The sequence below is a fragment of the Ursus americanus genome, chromosome 33 (assembly GCF_024610735.1).
Source record: "Ursus americanus isolate L20-20 chromosome 33, mUrsAme1.1.p, whole genome shotgun sequence".
Taxonomy (NCBI): domain Eukaryota; kingdom Metazoa; phylum Chordata; class Mammalia; order Carnivora; family Ursidae; genus Ursus; species Ursus americanus.
This window is the reverse complement of record NC_142159.1, coordinates 19212272-19231559: the sequence shown is the minus strand read 5'-3', so window position 1 is coordinate 19231559 and position 19288 is coordinate 19212272. Positions and strand designations below refer to the sequence as shown.

The 19288-nt window shown below is 57.8% G+C and overlaps 1 protein-coding gene across 3 annotated transcripts; it reads right to left on the bottom strand.

Annotated features, from left to right (window-relative positions):
- Window positions 1-1012: 1012 nt before the first annotated feature.
- On the bottom strand, window positions 1013-17919 carry ARHGEF19 (Rho guanine nucleotide exchange factor 19). Of its 3 annotated transcripts, none has more exons than XM_087858698.1 (17): window positions 17755-17919; window positions 14309-17235; window positions 10388-10831; window positions 9691-9972; window positions 9436-9544; window positions 9282-9358; window positions 8739-9001; window positions 7807-7967; window positions 7525-7677; window positions 7119-7248; window positions 6888-6962; window positions 6638-6727; window positions 6316-6476; window positions 4187-4345; window positions 3796-3875; window positions 2048-2152; window positions 1013-1632 (listed from the first exon to the last, which is right to left on the bottom strand). In XM_087858698.1, exons 3-17 carry the CDS (start codon window positions 10800-10802, stop codon window positions 1475-1477), a joined length of 2418 nt encoding a protein of 805 aa, XP_087714824.1. In that variant the 5' UTR covers window positions 10803-10831; window positions 14309-17235; window positions 17755-17919; the 3' UTR covers window positions 1013-1474. The 3 variants fall into 3 exon arrangements, with proteins under 3 accessions (XP_087714824.1, XP_087714825.1, XP_045660246.1); XM_087858699.1 differs by having other exon boundaries at window positions 10388-16829; window positions 17104-17235; XM_045804290.2 differs by having other exon boundaries at window positions 10388-16104.
- Between the last annotated feature and the right edge of the window lie 1369 nt (window positions 17920-19288).

Genomic DNA, 19288 nt, shown 5'->3' with positions numbered 1-19288 from the left:
CTGGGACAAAGACAATTCCCTCCTTCTACATTGGATGCAAATGAAGAAGCCCCTGGAAGCCTTAGGATGAAGACAATACCAAGGACAACCGAGTAGAAAAATGAAAAGAGGGGTGCCTGGGTGGCACAGCGGTTAGGCGTCTGCCTTCAGCTCAGGGCGTGATCCCGGCGATCTGGGATCGAGCCCCACATCAGGCTCTTCCACTGTGAGCCTGCTTCTTCCTCTCCCACTCCCCCTGCTTGTGTTCCTTCTCTCGCTGGCTGTCTCTATCTCTGTCAAATAAATAAATAAAATCTTTAAAAAAAAAAAAAAGAAAAATGAAAAGAGCTGGGTTCTCAGCGACATCACAGGAGCCCCTGGATCAAGCCTCGCTTGAAGCCCACCCTGCCCATACACTTCTCAGTTATGAGAACTGTGGTAGGCTGAGAAATGGTCCCCTGAAAGATATCCACATCCTAATCCCTAGAACTTGTAAATGTTACCTTCCATGATAAACAAGGGAGGGAGGATAGATTTTTTCAGGTGGGCTTTAAGTTAAGGACTATGAGATGAAGAGATTATCTGGGCGGACCCCAAACGCAACCCCACGTATCCTTATACTTGGGAGGCAGTGGTAGAGCTGACACAGACACACAGAGAAGAAGGCAATGTGACCACGGAGGCAGAGACTGAGTGGCGTGGCCACCAGCCGAGGAAAGCTGGCAGCCACCGGAGCTGGGAGAGGCAAGGAACGGTCCTCCCCTGGAACACATCCCCGAAACAGGACAGAGCACGGGCCTGCCGACACCTGGGTTTTGGCCCAATGATACTGACACACAAGAGCCAATGGAGTCTCTTCGCTCTCCGAGCCTCGTTGAATCTGGTATTTTGTCAACTGCAGCCCAAAGCAGTGTCATTCATCCCCAGCCCTGCTGCCCCCTCCTCTGGTTCAGAGGTGAACTCTTCCCACTGGGAGGCAGCCAGAGGGTCTCCTAATCTTTAGTTGGAGGAAGTAGGGCTGGGGTGGGGGCAGCGTCAGACAGCTCACAGACTCCAAGCAAAGGCATCATGAGAGTTTATTTACAGAAAACTCACAGCCCCCAGGCCCATGCAGGCTCTGGCCAGAAGACCCCAGATATATCTATATATCTATTTATATCTATATATATCTATATATATATAGGTCCCAGCACCCATCAGCACCAGAGCTGTCCCCAGCTGGGTCCCTGCCAGAGGGACCAAGAGTCAGGCAGCGTGAAGGGAGCAGGCCCCAGTCCTTGCCAGATATCATAGGTCACCTGTGCAGTCCCTATGCCAGAGGAAGAAACTGGTGTCGGCCCTGAAGTGTGGACTTGGAGGAGCGTGAGGCCAGGCTGGACTCTGGACGCCAGGCCATGGAACAACAGTGGTGGCCTGGGGCGTGAGACACTGTAGGTCCCTCCAGACCTGTCCAGGAGCTGGGCACGGAGCTGGTGTCCCAGACCATGGCTGCCCATCATGCGGGGGGCTCCCCCAGTTTGCTGGTGGCACTTGTGATCCGCTTATTCTCTCGGAGGTTTCGAAGGCGGGCACTGAGGCTGCTGATCTCTTCCACGTAGGCCTGGGGTACCCACCCCTTTTCACCATCTGCCAGGCGGACCCCCTCCAGCCAGCCTAGGGGCGCGCAGGCCAGGAGCAGCATCAGTGGCATCGAAGGGACACCAGGGCCAGGTCTGCCAGGGAATGCCTAGGCCCCGATGCAAGCCTTGTCTGCACCCCTGGGGCAGAGGTGACATCATCCCAGCATCCCAGTTCCAGGAAGGACCCTGCCTCTAGCAGTCTTGTAGATGAACTTCTGACCTGTTTTTCCTGACATCCTCTAAGAAGGGTATTTCCCATTCTTCCCCATCAGTCACTCTGAATCCTCCAGCTTTATAAGCGGGAAGTTCCTCCTCTTGTCTAACTTGATTCCTGCATGCTGTGGTTGATCAACACTTGCATAACTTTTCCCTGTGATATCTTAGCCACCTAGCTACCTCCTGCCCACCCAGGTCCCATTAGGGAAGCCTTCCCAGGAGGCCCCTCTCACCGTCACTGGTTTGGGTCCTCACAGCCAGGATGTCAGTCTTCTCCAGAGTCAGCTCGTCCGGCTGCAGAGCCTTGTATGTCCTGACACACTGAACCTGGGGGCGGTCTGACAGTCCAAGGGAGAGTGAGGGAGTCCCCAGGGGAGGATGATTGGGGGTGGGGAGGGGTAGGAGGAGGAAGGAAAGGGGTAGGAGGGTGGCTGCTGCCGCTTCATTTTCTCTGCGTCTCCCTCTGCCCACCCTGGCCACTCTCCTCTCTTACCCTAAACACAAGCCCTTGGTGAATCCAGTCCCTCCCAGCTTGGGTTATTTCCCAGGGCTCTCACCTCCCTGGCTCAGTCTAACATCTTGATGCTGACCTCTAGGACAGTGTCCAACTGCTCCCAGGCAGCCCCCACAAAACAGTAATGACCCCTTCATATGCCCCCGTTACTACTCCAGGGCTCCGTCTAATCCATCCTTCTCAACGGGGATTCAAGTTACATCACCCCTCCCCCCCCCCCGTTATAACCCTCCGGGGCTTCCCACTCCCCCGAATAAAATCCAAAGTCTTCCCCATAGCCTACAAAGCCCTGCATGGTCTGGCCCTTGCCTCCTTGCTAGCCTCCCCTCTTCCCCTCTTCCCCTCTCCCCCTGCCCCTTGCTCATGAAGCTCAGCAACACTGGCTGCCCTGCTGTTCCCCCAACATTCTGAGCTCCTTCTTGCCTCAGGGCCTTTGCACTGCCTGTCCTCCCTCCAGGAGTACTTCCCCCCAGATCTTTTCATGGCACCCCTCTTCATCCTTCAGGGGCCTTCCCTGACCACCTCTCTGGAGTGGGAAGCTCACCCCACAGCCCAAACAGGACTCTTAGCCCAAGCCAGAGAACCTGCTTCAATCTAGGCCCTAGGCTCTTTCTTCCACAGTAGGCAGGCTGGCAGTATGGGGAAAACCACAGACTCTGGGGCCAGACCTGGCTTGAATCCCAGCTCTGCTCCCCACTGGCCGTCTGACCTTGGGCAAGTTACTTAACATTTCTGAGCCTGTTTTCTCAGATATGAAAAAATGAGTCAACCTAGCAGGGTTAACATGAGGATTAAGTAAACTAAATGCACATAAAAGCCCCTAACACCAGGCCTGATGCTAGGCAAGTAGGGGTAGAAACAAGTTTCCTTCCTTTCCCTTTGCTAGCTCAGCCCTAACTCCCCTACTCATACCCCTTCGACAGCAGCCTGGTATCCACTACATCAGGGTCCCTCTCTGACTGGCCAGCACTCTGGCTTACCGGCCTCACTCACACTCCAGAGAGGAGCCTCTCTATCAACAGAGCTGATCCCCCACCCCCTGGCCCCTTTGGTTCCTGCCCTCTTTGCAACTGAGGCAAAGGCGGAGTCAGACCTGGGCTCCAGTCTCAGCTCTGTCGCTTACCAGATGGGTGAACTTGGACAAGTCACTTTAACCTCTCTGAACCTTTGTTTTCTAACTTGTAGAATGGGTTTCTGTGGGGTTGAAATGGGAGGATACAAAAGGCTTTGCCATCAGGTGCCCCGTGAGCGCACGGGGGGGGGGGGGGGGGGCTGGCTTGGCCTGTGTAAATACTGCGCCTCTCTCAAGGATCTGCACAGCAGCCCCTACCGGCCCAGGCCGGCTGATCTCTCTCCCTGCTGGCCCGCGACATGGCACCAGGATGGGCGGAAAAGGGAAGAGGAAAGAGGGACCCAGCCCCAGGGGACGTGGGCCTTGAGGCGGGGTGGGGGGAGGCAGGCTGCTACCTTGGCCCTCGCTGAAGACCTCCTTATCCTCCCGGGAGCTGGAGGGGCACAGGGCTGAGATCCATCGCTGTTTCTCACTTCTAGGGAGGGGGAGGCTGAGTTGTCACAATGAGCAAAGTGCAATCTCCCAGGGCCAGAGTGGTGAGACCGGGCTGGGAGAATTGGGCATGATATCCAGACTCAGGACCCACCCCAGGGCCTCACCCAACAGCCCCGTCTGTCCCCAAGCCGGGGCCCCGCCCCGCTCTGAGCACAAGAACAGAGCAGGCCCAGAAGCCGCGGGATGCCAGCTCCGCCCGAGGTCTGTCTTCTGCCACCGTCTGGCAGCCAGACATGCAAGGCCTTGTGCCTACCCGGGGGTCCTCTCTCCCCCACGCCCAGGCGCACTCACTCCGTCCGGGCCCTCAGCAGGAACTGGTGCTTCGCGTGCGGCCGGTGGAGGAGCTGAAGCAGGAACACGTGGCCGGGGATGCCTTGAAGCTTCAGGCTTAGATCCTTGACCTGGAGCTCGGCCATCCTGGCATGGACAAACACGGCAAACTTCCCCAGCCTGCAGGACCGGGGGAGAGGAGGTCAGCCTGGCTCAGCCTCGGGCTCCCAACCCCAGCCTCAGGACAGGGGGATTCCGATCAGAAGAAGGGGGTGGCTGCCCCTCAGGCTCCTCCCCAGGGAAACTTGGCTGCGGAAGGGCATCACCTCCCTAACAGCCAGCAGAGTCCCCACAAGGAATGGGGAGCGCCATTCCCGATGACTCCCTGATAGCAGTGGAAGGTGACAAAAACTAGTCCCTGCCCCTGGGCATGCTTTCAAGTTCTCTCTGAACTGCTCCCCACCGAGTCCCTGTTCCAAAGAGCCAGTGGGGAGCCCCTCGGATGAGCCCCCTGGGCTGCTTAGTGTCATCCGACTGGTATAGTAGCAAAACTCTGTCTCTCGCTTGCCATTCTGTCCCAGGGCTTGACACTGCCTGGCCCATCATTTGGGTTCAATAAACACTTGTGGGAAGGATGGGCAGGGGAGTGGGTCAAGGAGGTCCCCCAGATTCCTTCTTCTCCACCTGTCTCAACAGAAGTCAGTATCTCCCACTCCAAACCAGACGCCTTCACTGTTCCCCATTCCGGGGAAAGACTTCATCAAGTGGCCCGGGTGGAAACCCAGCCATTATTCCGGCCTCTTCCCTCCTTCTCCCCGCACATCCCACCAGCAACTCCATGCTCCTAACTCCCTATTGTCCCTGGAATCCGCTTCCCACAGGCCCCCCACCACTTTTGGGGCATCTACTCTCACCTGGGCAATGGTAATAGCTTCTGGTCTCTTCCCTTCCAGTCCATCCTCCAAACTAGCCAGGAGTAAAATGTCACTCGTTTGCTTAACTCTGAATGCTCCCCATGGCCCTTGGAAAGCCCACCCTCCGTACTATGACTTGCAACAACCCAACCTCCTTCTCCTGCCCTTCCCCTCTACAAATCCAGCCACATTAGGCTTCATCATGCCCCAAACACACTCTGCTGTTACACCTTACTGTGACTTCTCTATATCCTCCCAAACTCTTTCTCTAGCTGGAAACTCCTATGTATCCTTCAAAACCCAGCTCAAATGTCCCTTCCTCCTTGAAGCTTTCCTGATTCTCACCTCATGCCAGGGGGATGCTACAGGAGTGCACCTTTCCCCTCAAAACCCTGACCAGGTGGTGATCAGGATATATCTTCACTGTCCTGAGAGCTCCTGTCGGCAGAAATGTCCCTGGCACCCGTCAGGGCCCAGAAGAGAACAGGGGTTCAGTGACACTTTAGTGAATGAATGAATGAACCAGGAATGAACCCTTCCCATAGTCAAAGAAGTCCTTTCTTCATCACATCCAGCCTTAAGGCTTACCTCACTCAGAAAGACCTCTCCTTCATCCAAACTGAAAATAATCACAGCTAATACCACGCGAGTGTTCATGCGTGCCAGGCACTGTGCTAAGCTCCTTCCACGTATTATTATCACCCTGAGTCTCCGTACACGGTAGTCTCTATACTACAGATGGGAGATAAGTAACACCGTGGGTAAGAGCCTGGGATTGGACATCAGACAGACCTGGCCTCCTGGCTCCTGCACTTACTAGATCCAGGATCTTGAGACTAACAAGGGAGCCTGCTTTCCAGGGAGATGTTGAGAGGGCGAAAGAGAATAACGCACGCAGCGCGCCCCGCACAGCACAGACGCTCAGTAACTGCTGGCCATCATCACAATGAGTCCAGACAGAGCTGGGGCTCCACGACTGGGCTCTTCATCTCTGCTCTACTTGGGGCTTAAGCTCAGAGCTGCATCGAGCCCTGTGCGGACACTCCGCCCTTGGTTCTCCGGTCTGGAAAACTGCCCTTGCTTCACCTGCCTTTTCTGGGGGAGCCTCCAAGGCTCAGGGTGCCCCAGCAGCACAGACAGGGGCTCCCAGGCCCCGTGATGGACTGTTTGTGAGCTTCATGATGGGGAAGAAGGGACCTGGCTCCAATCTACTTCCGCCACCCTGCCCAGACTCACTCCTTCCGCCGGGACAGCAGCAAGCAGTCATTGAAGAGATGCAGGTAGACGGCCTTGCTGGACAGCTTCAGCTTGGCGGGGGGCGCTGCGGGCAGTGGGGCCAGCTCCACCAGTTCCCCGTGCCGAACCAGCCAGCGGGCCTGAGAGATCAGTGGGAAGATCTGGAAGGATGGAGGAGGCAAGGGGGAGGGCGGGTCAGGCCCCGGACAGCAGGGCAGAAAGCACAGAACGGGAAGGGGTGGGGGAGGCGAGTGAGGAACTGGCCGGAGGAAACAAGAGCTGCCCCTTTGCGGACCCCATCCCGCCAGCTGCAGGCATGCACCTTGCCCTCAAAGTGGATCTTCTTGCTCAGGTGGATAAGCTCCTCTGTCCTCTTCATGGACTGCACGCTGGCATTGCACTCCTGCACCAGCTGGGGAGGCCGTGGGAGAGTCACCTGTGCCCCCCACCCCCACCCCGGCTCCCAGAGCCTAGCCTCAGGCTCCCACCTGGAGACCAGAGGCTCTGATGGCTGGGGCTCATTTAGAGATATACCGGGGATCTAGGGGGGCGGAGGGGGGAGCTGAGCTCACCTCCTTGAGTGCATTGAAGGCTTTGGTGGCCATGTCTTCGTCTTCAGACCCCTGTGCTGTCCTCTTCAGGATGTTCTGGAGGGTGGGGTCGGTGCAGTGAGGCAGGCCGGGACCTCCACCCATAACCCTGCTCACCCATGGTTACCCCAGAGGGACTGTGGAAGGCACAGCACCATCATGCCCCACCCCCACCCGCACAGCCCTCACTGTGGCCCGGTGCCCTCCAGGTACCTCCACCAGCATCTTGAGGCGGGTGATTCTCTGGAACGGCAAGATAAGGAAGGAGGTGAGGGGCAGACGTTGGCATACGGGAGACTCCTCCAGGCGAGCCAGGATGCCAGGGAACTTGGGGTTCTCCAGGCTGGAGGATGGGAAGGGGCCCGGGGTCACAGAGGGGCTCATGGAGACTATGAACTGCCAGGACGCATGACCCCAGCCACCCTCTTGGTTTTTCAGGTGCCTTCTCCGCATATCCTTCCTGCCCCTTGGGGTTGGGTCTAACCTGATCCTGGTCAGACAGCCCTGTTCAGGAACCACTCCCCTCCTAGGTCACCCCTCCTCGCCCAGTCCTCCATACCCGCTCCCACTTAAGACTCCCTTTATCCTCCCCGCCCCCCTTCAGAGCCTCCAGCCCTACAGCAGGCGCTGGTAGGTGCGCTCCTGGTAGGCCTGGTTGGTGACGTAGGGCAGGTACACTCGGCGGAAGGCTGGACAGTGGTGCAACACAATGTCACACACGCTGAAACGCAGGACATCTGCCTCTAGCCGCTGCTCCAGGTCCTGCAGGAACCTGAGGGGTCCAGCGAGGGGTCGAGGTCAGGGCCAAGGAGAGACCCCAGACCTGGAGCCCAGCCAATCACAGGCTTTCTCCTGGTACCCTCCCCCCACAAACACACACCTGACCAGACTACTCCCTCACCTCTCGCTGGTGCTCTTGACCTCGGGCAGTTTGGAGAACAGCCACTGCTTGTCCTGCACTCCCAGACATTCGCTCAGCTCAGCAGATCCTAAGAAGTGGCCCACGGCCACCGACAGGCTGTGGATGTATGAGGCTTCGGACGTGATCAGCTCAAACTTGGCCTGAGTGAGGGTGGAGGCGGGGTTGAAAGGGCCGGACCAGCCCACCCCGGACACTGTGACATCACTTACCACCCGACCTCCCGACCCCGCCATGCCTTTCCCCCTCCCCCTGCTGTCCAAGCCCTGGACACCACCTCCTTAGACGCCCCACCTCCGATGACCTGGTGCCTGGAGCGTGAAGGGGACCACCTCTTGCCGCGCGCAATTGTTCAAACTCAACTGAAGACCTTGACTGAGCCCCTAGCTCCACCCATCAGGCCTGCCCCTCGAGCGGGGAGCGCTTCATTTAGCCCCGCCCCCGCGCCGAGCCCCGCTCTGTCCTTCGCCCACCAGGCGTTTTCCATCCAGAGGTCCTTGCTTTCGCCCCCCCCCTGGGCTGGCCCAGCCTGACTCCGCCCCTCTGCTGGCCTTGTTGGCCCCGCCCCTGGCCCCACCCCTCGGTCCCGCCGCGGCTCTCGCCTTCTGCTGCACTGCTCCGGTCCCCGCTAGCAGCCGGTCCCACTTTGTCAGGTCCTTGCACCCACCTTTCGCATGGACGGTCCCGCCGGCCCCGCCCTCTTGTGGCCCCGCTTTCCCCGCTGGGTCCCACACCCACCTCCAGCGGTGTGCAGTCCCACTGGCCCGGTAACCCAGGGCCCGGGACCCCCGCTCAGTCGGGGGACCCCATCCTCCTGGTCCCGCCCCGTCTGCGGCCCCGCCCCCGCGGGCCCCAGGGCCACCTCCCCGGCTGGCAGCCCCGCCGGCCCCGCCCCGCCGGCTCCCGGCGCCCACCTCCTGCAGTTTGCAGTCGCGCAGGCTCAGCGTGGCCAGGACGCCGCTGCCGCGCACGTCGGGGATGTCCTGCCACAGCGAGAAGGTGGAGCCTCGCGCCGAGCGCTGCGCCCGGAAGGAGCTGCTCGGGGAGAGGTTGGCGCGCGGCGGCCCGGGCCCCTCCTCCGCGCCCTCCGCCTCGTCCCCCGGGCCCTCCTCCTCGCGCTGCTGCCGCCGCAGTTCGCGGGCGCTGGCCACGTCGCTGTATTCCTGGTAGAGGACCGCTGGGCGGGGAGAGGGGCGGGGGAGGGCCGTGGGGCGCCCGCCTGCCCGGTCCGGCTCCTGCCCGGCTCCCCGAGATCCTGCCTCGCTCGGCCAGCCTTTCGGACGGTTCGGGGAGCGGGACACCGGGAACTCGTTCACTCACTCACTCACTCACGCCTTCCAGAACACTGCTTGCGCCCCCACGGCGGGCTAGCCACTGTGCTTGCTACTGAGATTCAGTTCTCTCTCCCCCTCTCAACTCGCCAAACCCCCAGACCCCAGCCCCTTCCTCCCACGTACTGTTAAGGAGAAACCGTGACTGGCGCCGCTCGCTGGCGCTCCTGGAACCCAGAGCCAGCTCTTCCTGCGTGTCCAGCCTAGGAAAGGGACAGTGTCAGGGCCCTTCTTTGCCTGCACCCCCTCCTCGGACGGAGCGCGGAGTGGGAGATGGTACCTGGGCTCGGGCCAGCCGCTATGGCCCCTGCTCGGGTCAACAGGGACTGGCATCGCCAAACCGTCCACCCTCATCTCGACGCTGCGCGACTCCCTTCCAGGTGCTTTTCCTGGAGAGGGAGAGAGCTGAGGGTGGGTGGCTCCAAGAATGGGTGCCACACTCCAGCTGCCCAGCACCCAGTCTCAGGTGTGGGCTGTGCCCCATGGTGCCTCTGGCTCCTGGCCTGCTCTTAGGGCCCAGGGGAGAAGCTGGTACCTTCCCGAGCTGCACCAGTGCCTGACCCTGGGGTCAGCACCCGGGCTGCTGAATTCCGCCCCAGGCGCAGGGAAGTGTGCAGACGGGTCATCAACTCAGAGGCTGAGAAGCGCCTCCGTTCAGGCCCCTCCAGGCCTACACGGGAGGGTCCAGACAGCTCCAGTGTCCTAGGCTCCTCAGTGCTCAGGGCCTGCTCTGCTGTCTGGCCGTGCTCCAGGAAGACAGTGTGGGCTTCAGGGCTGCCAGGGAGCTCTTCACGCTGATATACCCGCATCTTGCGCCCTACAGGGAAGTGGGGTGAGAGCACAGGCTGGCATCCATTGGGGTTCTCTCCACTCCTCCCTGGTGCTACCCTGTGGCCCTGAGCATCTGAGGGAGAGAGGTCAATGTTTTTGCCAGAATCTGCCCCACCCCCACCCCGCCGTCCAAAATGCAATCGACAAGAGGGGTAGTAGAGAGAGCACAGTGCCTGATTGCAGTGGGCAAAGGGCCAAGGAGGCCAGGACAGCCACTCATTTGCTGTGCAACCTCCAACAAGTCACTTGTCGTCCCTGAGCTCCAGTTCTCTTATCACTAAAATCTACCACTTGTCCTGCCTGTTTGGGGAACTCTGGGACTTAAGAGTCTTAAAAGAGCCACCCAACTTCTCCCCTATCTGCCCCACTGGGCCACCACCCCCTCACCCAGAGTGACTCACAGGCCGACTTCTTCTCTGAGCCGTGACTGGCCCGACGCTGTGGCTGTGGGTGCTGGGGACTCCAGGGTCCCTCCAGAGCTGGGGGCTGGGCACTAGGACAGTGTGGCCAGCTGCCAGCCCTGCTGGGCCGCATCCCCCCACTGGTGGAGATCTCGGTGTCTGGGACTTCCGGGGATGGTGGCCATAGCAGCCCTTGGAGAGGAGCAGGGGTCCCCAGGGACCAGCGGCTGCCAGGAGCCCGAAGCCCCTCTGGGGCAACAGGGAAGAGATCCAGACACACAGGACTTGGGGGCTGCAGGGTGGGCAACTCTGCAAAGGACAGACTCTCCTGCTGGCACACAGCTATGGGGCGGCGGGCAGTGCCACGCGGCCCAGCCAGGTGGGACTGGAGGGTGGCAGGTGGCCCACAGTCCATTCCTCCTTTGCTCTGCCACCCACCTGAGCCTGCAGGGGAAAAGGCATGAAAGGCAGACACAGAACAGCAGGGCTGGCCAGCAAGCCACCTTTGCCTCGGAGGCCCGGACAAACGCTGGTGTACAAACGTGCACACACATCTGCACAAGCACACCACACCTAATTGCTTAGTTACAGCTAATACTTATTTGGCACTTACTGAATGGCAGGCCAGATGCTTTATATATATTATTTCATGTAATCTTCAGAACCCTGAGTTGATGCTGTTTTTATCTCCATTTTATAGGTGAGGTAAGGTGAGGCACAGGTTATTTGGCATATGGGGGAGTCAGGACTCAAACCCAGGCAGTCTAGCTTCTGAGTCTGTGCTTTTAACCACCTCGCGCATTTTCAACTCTCACTGACCTATGACCAGACACACAGATACATATGTTGTTGCACAATTCATGCACTTGCACACGCATTCTCTTCCAAGTACACACAGGGACATACACATTTCATAGGGACACTCAGACACTTCACATTCACAGGCTCACGCATTCACACACTTTTCACACAACTACGTATGTTCACAGACTCTTTCTCACATACACACACACACACACACACACACACACGCTGACCCATCAGATATTTATGTATCCCGTCAAGCTTTCTCACACTCCTGTTCCATTCATACTCACACGCCGAGATATAGACACCAACACACCGGCCCAGAAGTCTTTGCTTGGTATTACCCAACCTCCTCTCCCATGCCCAGAGTTGCAGCCTTCAGTGCCGAGCGGTGCCCACACCCTGCCAAGCTGGCTGGGAGGGTCACAGGCTGGCAGGCGGGCCACTACCCAGATCAGGCTAGGCCCTCCCGGGGAAGGGCAGGGAGATGTCCCAGCTCCCAGCCTGGGGCGAGAGAGGGGTTCTTCCCTACCCTGGCTGCCAGCCCCGGGATCGAGCCAGGCTGACCGGGTCCTCTCTGGGCAGGAAGTCATCCCCAAGGAGTCTGCCGTAGCCTCGGGACAGGCCTGATGATAGAGGGATCCGAGCCCCCACAGCCCTTCCCCCTGGCCCTCCACCGGCTGCCCTCCTGCAGCCCCTCACCTCTCCAGCCGAGGGCTGCTGCTGATCTTGTTCTGCTCCGGAGGGGGAAGCCCTCTCTCTGCCCAGCTGGCTGGGGGAGATCCCACCCAGACAAAGAGTTTGATTCATCAAACCCTGTGGTGAGGCAAGCGGTAGGGAGGGAGGGAGCAGGCAGCGGGCTGGGCGGGGGCCTACCCTAGCCTGGCCTCACTGTGGGCAGGCGGGGCAGCAAGGACCCCCCCAGAGGTCCCCTCTGGCCAGAGGAGCAGTGCCCAGCCTGGCAGGGCAAGGAGACCCAGGGGACAGAGACAGAGATAGAGATCCAGAAATACGGAGACCCTTTAGGCAGCATCTCAGAAGGGGACACCCCAAAACACTCAAACCCAGAAAACCACAGACACCGAGACATATGGGGACCCAGAGATGCAGACAGAGAGACAGAGACACTGAAAATTTCACAGACCAGATACTCAGAGACAGATGCAAAGCCCAGAAAAACCCAGAGAGACAGATGGACAAACGTTTTGTGGCCCATGGGTTTGCCAGTCTAGTGAGGGAGCTAAAAATGAAAATAGTTACAATCCGGGTTGGCAGGAGAGCCAAGCCAGAGGAACCATCAGCGCTGGGCTCAACTTGACCTGAGCATTCCAGGAAGGCTTCCTGGAGGAAGTAATGGCTAACTATTCCGGCCGAAATACCCAGGGACCCAGTAAACATCGATAGGGAGAAAATCTTGACCTGAGAGAAACAGTGACAGTGTCAGTGACCGTGGGATGAAGGAGGGACGGAGGAAAGGACCTAGTGGGGGACCACTCTATCTGCATAGCCACCCAGCTGCTCCCCTGCTCTCTTCAGTCCCTGCCTGGGGTGGGGTGGGGCTGCTCCTAAGAGACAGTTACTCAGCCAGGCTCTCCCCACAGGGACAACTTTAGTTTATACCTTAAACCTCTGTCCATCTGACCACGTCTCTGTTTGCTCATCTGATAAATAAGCTAGTCATACCAGCTTTAAAACACTAATATGACAGGAAATGACAGCACACGTAAAGCCCCTCGCACATAGTGGGAGCTTTGTAGTTGACAGTCAGTCTCCTGAGTATTGTGATTAGTCTTTCTCTAGTCAGGCAGGTGGCTTGGGCCGTCACATGAACAGGGAAACTGAGTTGGTGAGGCTGAGACCCACCCTTCATTGTAGGAGCATGTGGAAGGAGACTCGGGACCGCTGCCTGCCGGAGAGGTCTCTTTCTCTCCAGGATCTGAAGTCCTCAACACAGAAGTCCCACTTGCTTCTGTGGGGACCCATGTGCAAGAATACACACGTGCCCCTGTGCCCTTGTATTCTGGGAGATCCTCTCTACTTGGATTCGGGAAGCCCCTGGAAGGCGGGGAGCACACCCCCCATGCCCTCCTGAGTTACAAGGATAAATGAGCAAAACCATGGAAGCCTTGGGGCAGGAGCACCCCTATAAAGGCTTAGAGGAGAAGCCTGGGCGAATGCCAGGGGAAGGTGGTAGGTTTTCAGTAGAGAGGAGGCTGGAGGCAGGTCCCTAGGGGGAAAGGCAGGGGTGAGTCAACCTCCACCTCTGTCCAGACTAAAAGGCAATGGAAATGCCCCATCTAGCTGGGAAACCAGCCCTGTGGCCTTCCAAAGATGTGGCCCACTCAACCTCAGTGCTCGGGACCAAGGAGGGGTTGAGCTGTGTTCGTATTGTGTGCAGCTCATCTCTGCTAGGAAGAAAAAAGGAAAAAGCCTCAGGAAGAGAGCTGGCCCCAAGTAGCAGGGTCATTCCCTGCCCCAGACATGATGACCAGATACTCTAGTGCCAAGGGTCATTCTGGAACCCACAGGGGAAAACCCCTGCTAAGGCTTAAGTCCAGTGTTGGCATTCCCAGCTGTGTGGCCCTAGGCGAGTCATAGCCTGTTCCTGGGCCTCAGTGTCCCCATCTGTAAAGTAGCATGGAAGGTCTCTCCTGGCTGCCCCCTCTAGGAAACTCGTGTCATCATGAGTGTCTCTTCGGGCAGAGAAGGACAGGCAGGGGCCAAGGAGGGCCCCATCCAGTGGGCACTGCTAATCACACGGACAATGGGCCCACTTGGCAAGGCTGGCAGAGAGGGTCTCTGGATACTGCTATGGTTCAGGGAGACCACCTCTGGCTTCCTGCGCCCACGATTTCCCTGCCCCCTCCCTGGTTCTCCTTGCCCCAGTGCCCAGAGAAGTAGGGCCCTGCCATGGCCCCTGTGCCCCTTCAGGGACAAAGCCGAGTGGAAGGTCATGGCTGGAAAGGGGATCCAGGCCAAACAGGCGGTGGAGCCCCAGGAGGCCATAAGTGGGTGGGAGCCAGGATCAGAGGCCGGGCAGGCAGCACAAAGGACTCACTCTGGGAAGACTGGCGGGAGGAGGATGGGACTGCTGGCAGCAGGGTGGGGCCCTACCTCAGCCAGGGACCTCCGTCCAGCCTCCGACACGGTCCAGGGCTCCAGACCACCTGGGGGCTCTGGGGTTGCAGCCGGGTCCTCAGGGGGCGATGTCAGCATGGCCCCTGAGCCAGGCAGTGCACGATCCTGGGTATTGTGTGGGGCGGGGAGGGGGGAGGCGAAGGCGGAGGGAACCTTGCAGGCGGGCAGGCGGCTGTCTCAACGTGCCTGCTCCCCGCCCCCCTTCCCCAGAACCGGTTTGGCCAGTCTGGGGTACAAGAGGGGGGCTGGAACAATGGGAGTCCTATGCCCAGGAGAGGCTCTGAAGGACCCCAGACCGATGTCCTAAAGATGGGGGAAGCACTGCTTTTCTGCCCAAGAAACAGGTCACCCCTCTTCTGAAGCTTCCCAAATGTAAGACGTGCTGGGGGAGGAGAGGCTTCACAGAGAACCTCCCAAGCTCTGGACTCCTCAGGGACCCTGAGAACTCTGCAGTTTGCCCGCCCTCTCTGAGCTGGCCACAGCACCTATAAATAGGAACTCTCATCTCTACCGCGGAGGGATGGAAATCATGAAAGGTGGTGATGTGGACCGTCCTGGACCATCCTGGCCGACCCTCCAGCATCACTGCTCTCATGAATGACCCACACTCCCCTGCTGCCTGGAATGACCCACCTTGCCATTTCCAATGGCCTCCTCCACCAGGAAGCCTTCCCAGACTCTAGTCCTCAACGAAGGAGCCCTCAATAAACCAATAGCCCAAACAGAACTAGCCTCCAGAAAGGAGGCTGCCGCAACCATGTGCTCTTCCCAAGCCCGTGAAAGGGAAAGCTGTTCTCTTCCTCATACTACCTGCCATTTATTTAAGCACTTGGTAATTGCTAGACACTCAGTGTTAATATCAGTATGTACGCAAATACCAATACTCGTGTTGCTAATAACTTATTGTACACGGTGTGCCAGGCTCTGTTCTGAGCACTTCACATCTGTTTACAGGTTTCCCCCACTACCCAAAAGTAGAGCATTCCTACAAAAGCTTTCCTAAGCCAAAATGGCATAAAACAAAGAAGCAATTACCATTAATGTATATGGAAAAATGTTTTTAGCGTTTCCATACCCCAAAAATCACCTCTCTTAGGCTTTTCTGATATTTGAGGACACAACTTGCTAACAGATACACAAAATAAATTGAGATAAAGCACAGATGCTCCCGGACACAGTTCAGAGCTCTGGTGGCTTGATACTGAGATGCTGAGTGCCGTGCCAAGGAAAAGCTTGGTGGGGCAGGCTCTCTGCTTAGGGCGTGTGCTGCCTCTCTAAGAGATCACGGCAAAACAAATGTTGAATGCTATTTTCCCTTTTTCACCTTTTTCGCTAAAGCAAACATTTTCTTTGGATTTCTTCCGGTTAGTGCAAACAGGTACTAATAGAGGTCTTCGGTGAAAGCCAAGTGGTATAACGCAAACTTCTGAAAAGCGGGGGACACTGTATTCATTCGATCTTCACCATGACCCTGTTACTGCTCCCACTTACCAGATGAGGACATGAGGCTTATACATGTTAAATCAGGGGGATTATCCCATTCAATCTCTCATCAGCTCTATGAAGTCTCTATTTTATAGATATGAAACTGAGGGGCGCCTGGGTAGCGCAGGCGTTAAGCGTCTGCCTTCGGCTCAGGGCGTGATCCCGGCGTTCCGGGATCGAGTCCCACTTCGGGCTCCTCCGCTGGGGGCCTGCTTCTTCCTCTCCCACTCCCCCTGCTTGTGTTCCCTCTCTCGCTGGCTGTCTCTCTGTCACATGAATAAATAAATCTTAAAAAAAAAAAAAAGATAGGAAACTGAGATCCAAGGTATTAAATCACTTACCCAAGGTCATACAGCTAATAGGTGTCAGAACTAATATTCAAAGCCAGGTCTCTGACTCAACCACCAACCTCTATCCTTAGCCACTGCCCAGGACCATGTCACCAGGCTTTTGGGAGGATCTAGTGAAAAGTGTGTAAATGTCTGTTGGGAGGTGTCTCAGCTCTCCTGACTAAACCCTTTTACTATTATTCATACACTGCAGGCCTCCATGAGCATATGGGACAGGTGTCCAGGGCCCAGATCCCAGTGAACTCTCCCCCACCCACTGGTGACCATTCAGTACTGAGTGATTGGGGTCCCTCCACTCCCTTGGCCTCCAGAGCATCTCGGCATAATGAAGAGACACTGCACAGTGTGTGTGGAAACCAGGTGTCCGTGGACAAGTGGCACACTGGGGGGCAGAGAGAGGTTTATTGCCAGCACTGCACATAGAACAGGAGATGGGGACAGAGAGAAGGAGGCAATGCAGGACTAGCGGTCTTCAGAGAGCTCTAATCCTCTCATCCCAGTTCCGAGGCTGACCTTGGGGCCGCTGGCCAAGGTACTGCCCAGACCCCTGGCCAAAGGCAGAGGACCCCAAATGGAAGGAAGCACCTGGGGAACCTAGGGTTCTTGAAGGGCAGTCCCGCATCACTCGCCCCTGGTCCTGGGCTCTGGGGACAGAGCCCCTGCTGCAGAGGACAGAAAGCATGGCTTGGTCAGGCTGAATAGTTTGGCCCAGGAGAGCAGAGGGGACTCCAGTGGGGATAATGTCATAGAGGGGGCGGGGCGTGGGCGGAGTTTGGTGAAGGGCGGGGCCAGGCGGAAAGGAGAGGGAAGTGGGCCGATTCTCCCTCTGGAAGAAGCCAAACCAGAGGGCGGGGCAAGAGAGAGCCAAGCGAAGGCCTGAGGGCGGGTCGAGGGGCGTGGTCAGGGGAGGGGTCCGGGTCCTTCAGCCGTGCGGACCTAAAGCAGCGCCGACCGGTTGTCCGCAGGCTCCTGCATGGCCAGATAGCGCTCGCGCTTTATTTTGGTAACCAGGGCGGCTGGAACGTCAGGCACCAGCCAGGCGAGGAGGCGCACGAAGAGCACCACGTGCTGGGGGCAAGGGGGAGCCAAAGAGAGAATGAGTCCCTTAGCTACCTTAATTTATGGAGCGCTTACTAAGTGCAAGGCACCATTCTGAGGTTTCCCGGGTATTAACTCACTTAATCCTCACAACAACACTAGCAGGTGAGTACAATTACTACTCCTGTTTTACAGGTGAAGAGACTGAAGCATAAAACGGTGGTCATTTGCCCAAAGACACAGATATAATTCGAAACCCGTAACACTAGGGACCCTGGTAGAAGCAGGGCTGGAGAAAGGATCCTAAGCAAAGCCAGAGGGAGCACGCCTCCTCTCCTTCCTCCAGGTCTGTTGTCTAAAGATAATAGTAGTAGCAGTGCTATTAATTTATTGAGCACCTACAATGTGCTGGACACTGTGCAAGTGCTTGACACCGAATCTTCCTAACGATCCTATTCTACAGCATACCCCCCCCCCATTTACAGCTGGGCGGCGGCGGCGCTTGAACTTGAACCCAAGTCTGTCCCACACACAAATAGCTGAACCTACCTCGAAGGCGACGAAGAGACCCAGACGCACGTCCAGCAGCTTCCAGTAGAAGAGGTTCCCCTGTGGATCGCGAAGGGCCGCGTACCTAAGCTGAGGAGGGCGCGAGGTCAGCGAGGCTCTCCCGCCCCTCCCGGCCCTGGAGCCTGGCCCCGCCCCTTTAGCTGTACCCCGCCCCCCAGCTCGGCCCAGCAGTCCGCCGCGCAGACTCAGCTGCTTGTCCTCCCAGTTAGGCCCCGCCCCCCCTCCCACGGGCTCACCGCTCCGCCTCCGGATTCAGCACCCGGCTCCCACAGCCAGGCCCCGGCGGTCCCCCAGGCTCAGCGCTCCGCCCCTCCCAGACAGGCCCAGACCCCCGCCTTGAGCTCCCACTTGCAGGGCGTGAGGTCCTCCTGGGCAAGGTAGGCTGGACGTGCGCGCGCAGTTGTGCAGCTGACAAAGCTCCTGTTAGGCTGTGGAGTTCCTACTGGTACAGGAGATGCATTAGGTCCGAGGTGAAGGCGAGGAGGAAAGCCTGCAGAGCCAGAGATACTCCAAGGCCCAGTCTCCCAACTACCCCCAGCTGGGTCCAAACCCACTCCCGTGGGCAGGATGAGCCTGCGCCTAGAATTCTAGCAATCTACCTCTTATTTTCCTGTCTCTGACCCTGGAATTCAGCCCGCATTTCCCTATTCCTAAGCCACCTTTCCCCGTCTCTTATCTCTATTTCCCCCTCTGACCCTGTATGCCCCTCCTTTACCCCATGCTCACATTCACAATGACCACAAGATGGGCCATGGCCTCAAGCAGAAGCGGCCAGATGCCAATGCCCACTCAGCCACTGGCCTCCAATACTCGCACAGGATCTTGTGGGTGTCCAGTCGGATCTCCACCCAGTTGTTGAGCACAGCAAACAGGGGTGCCAGAGCAAGGGCCCAAAGCCCCCTCACCATGACGAGGATGGCTGCAGAGCTGGTGAGTAGGTGAGGAAAGCAGGTGCAGTGTGGGAAATAGGACTCCTTTGAGCCTGTCACTGGGTCCTGGACCATCTGTGGGCCCAGAGTGGCCAACTCTGGACATGCACACTCCTGTTCGAAGAGGCAACACCTGTGCCTCCTGGGGCTCAAGAGGCTGCATGTCACAACCCTGAGTGGGAAGACCCCCATCTTTTTCTGCCTCCACAGGGAGCTCTGGAATTATAGGAATGAGGTCCAAATCATTTTTGTCTCTGCAGGGCCTTTCCCTCCAAGATCCTGGCTAAAAGCCTGTGGATGGATGGATGGATGGATGGGTGGATGGACGGACGGACAGGTGCATAGATGGGAAAGTAAACAGAAACATAAACAACAAATGGATGCACTTGTGGGAGAGGGCTGGATGGACTGATGGGTGGGTAAACTGGACAGGCAAACAACTGGCAAATCTCTGTAAGTGGGTGCACAAGTGGGTGAGTAGAAGGGCAGATGGGTGGATAGATGGATGGATGGCTTGGTGGAGGAGCAGATGAAAGCATGGTGGGATGGATGACAGACGTAAGGATGGATGAATAGATAATGGA

Excerpts from the sequence above, each read along its gene's own strand:
- ARHGEF19 (XM_087858698.1), bottom strand. The coding sequence starts at position 10,802 with ATGGACTGTGGGCCACCTGCCACCCTCCAGTCCCACCTGGCTGGGCCG. Across the intron at positions 9,002-9,281 it reads GTCACGGTTTCTCCTTAACA|CGGTCCTCTACCAGGAATAC; the intron begins GTACGTGGGAGG and ends CTCCCCGCCCAG. Across the intron at positions 7,678-7,806 it reads GTCAAGAGCACCAGCGAGAG|GTTCCTGCAGGACCTGGAGC; the intron begins GTGAGGGAGTAG and ends TGGACCCCTCAG.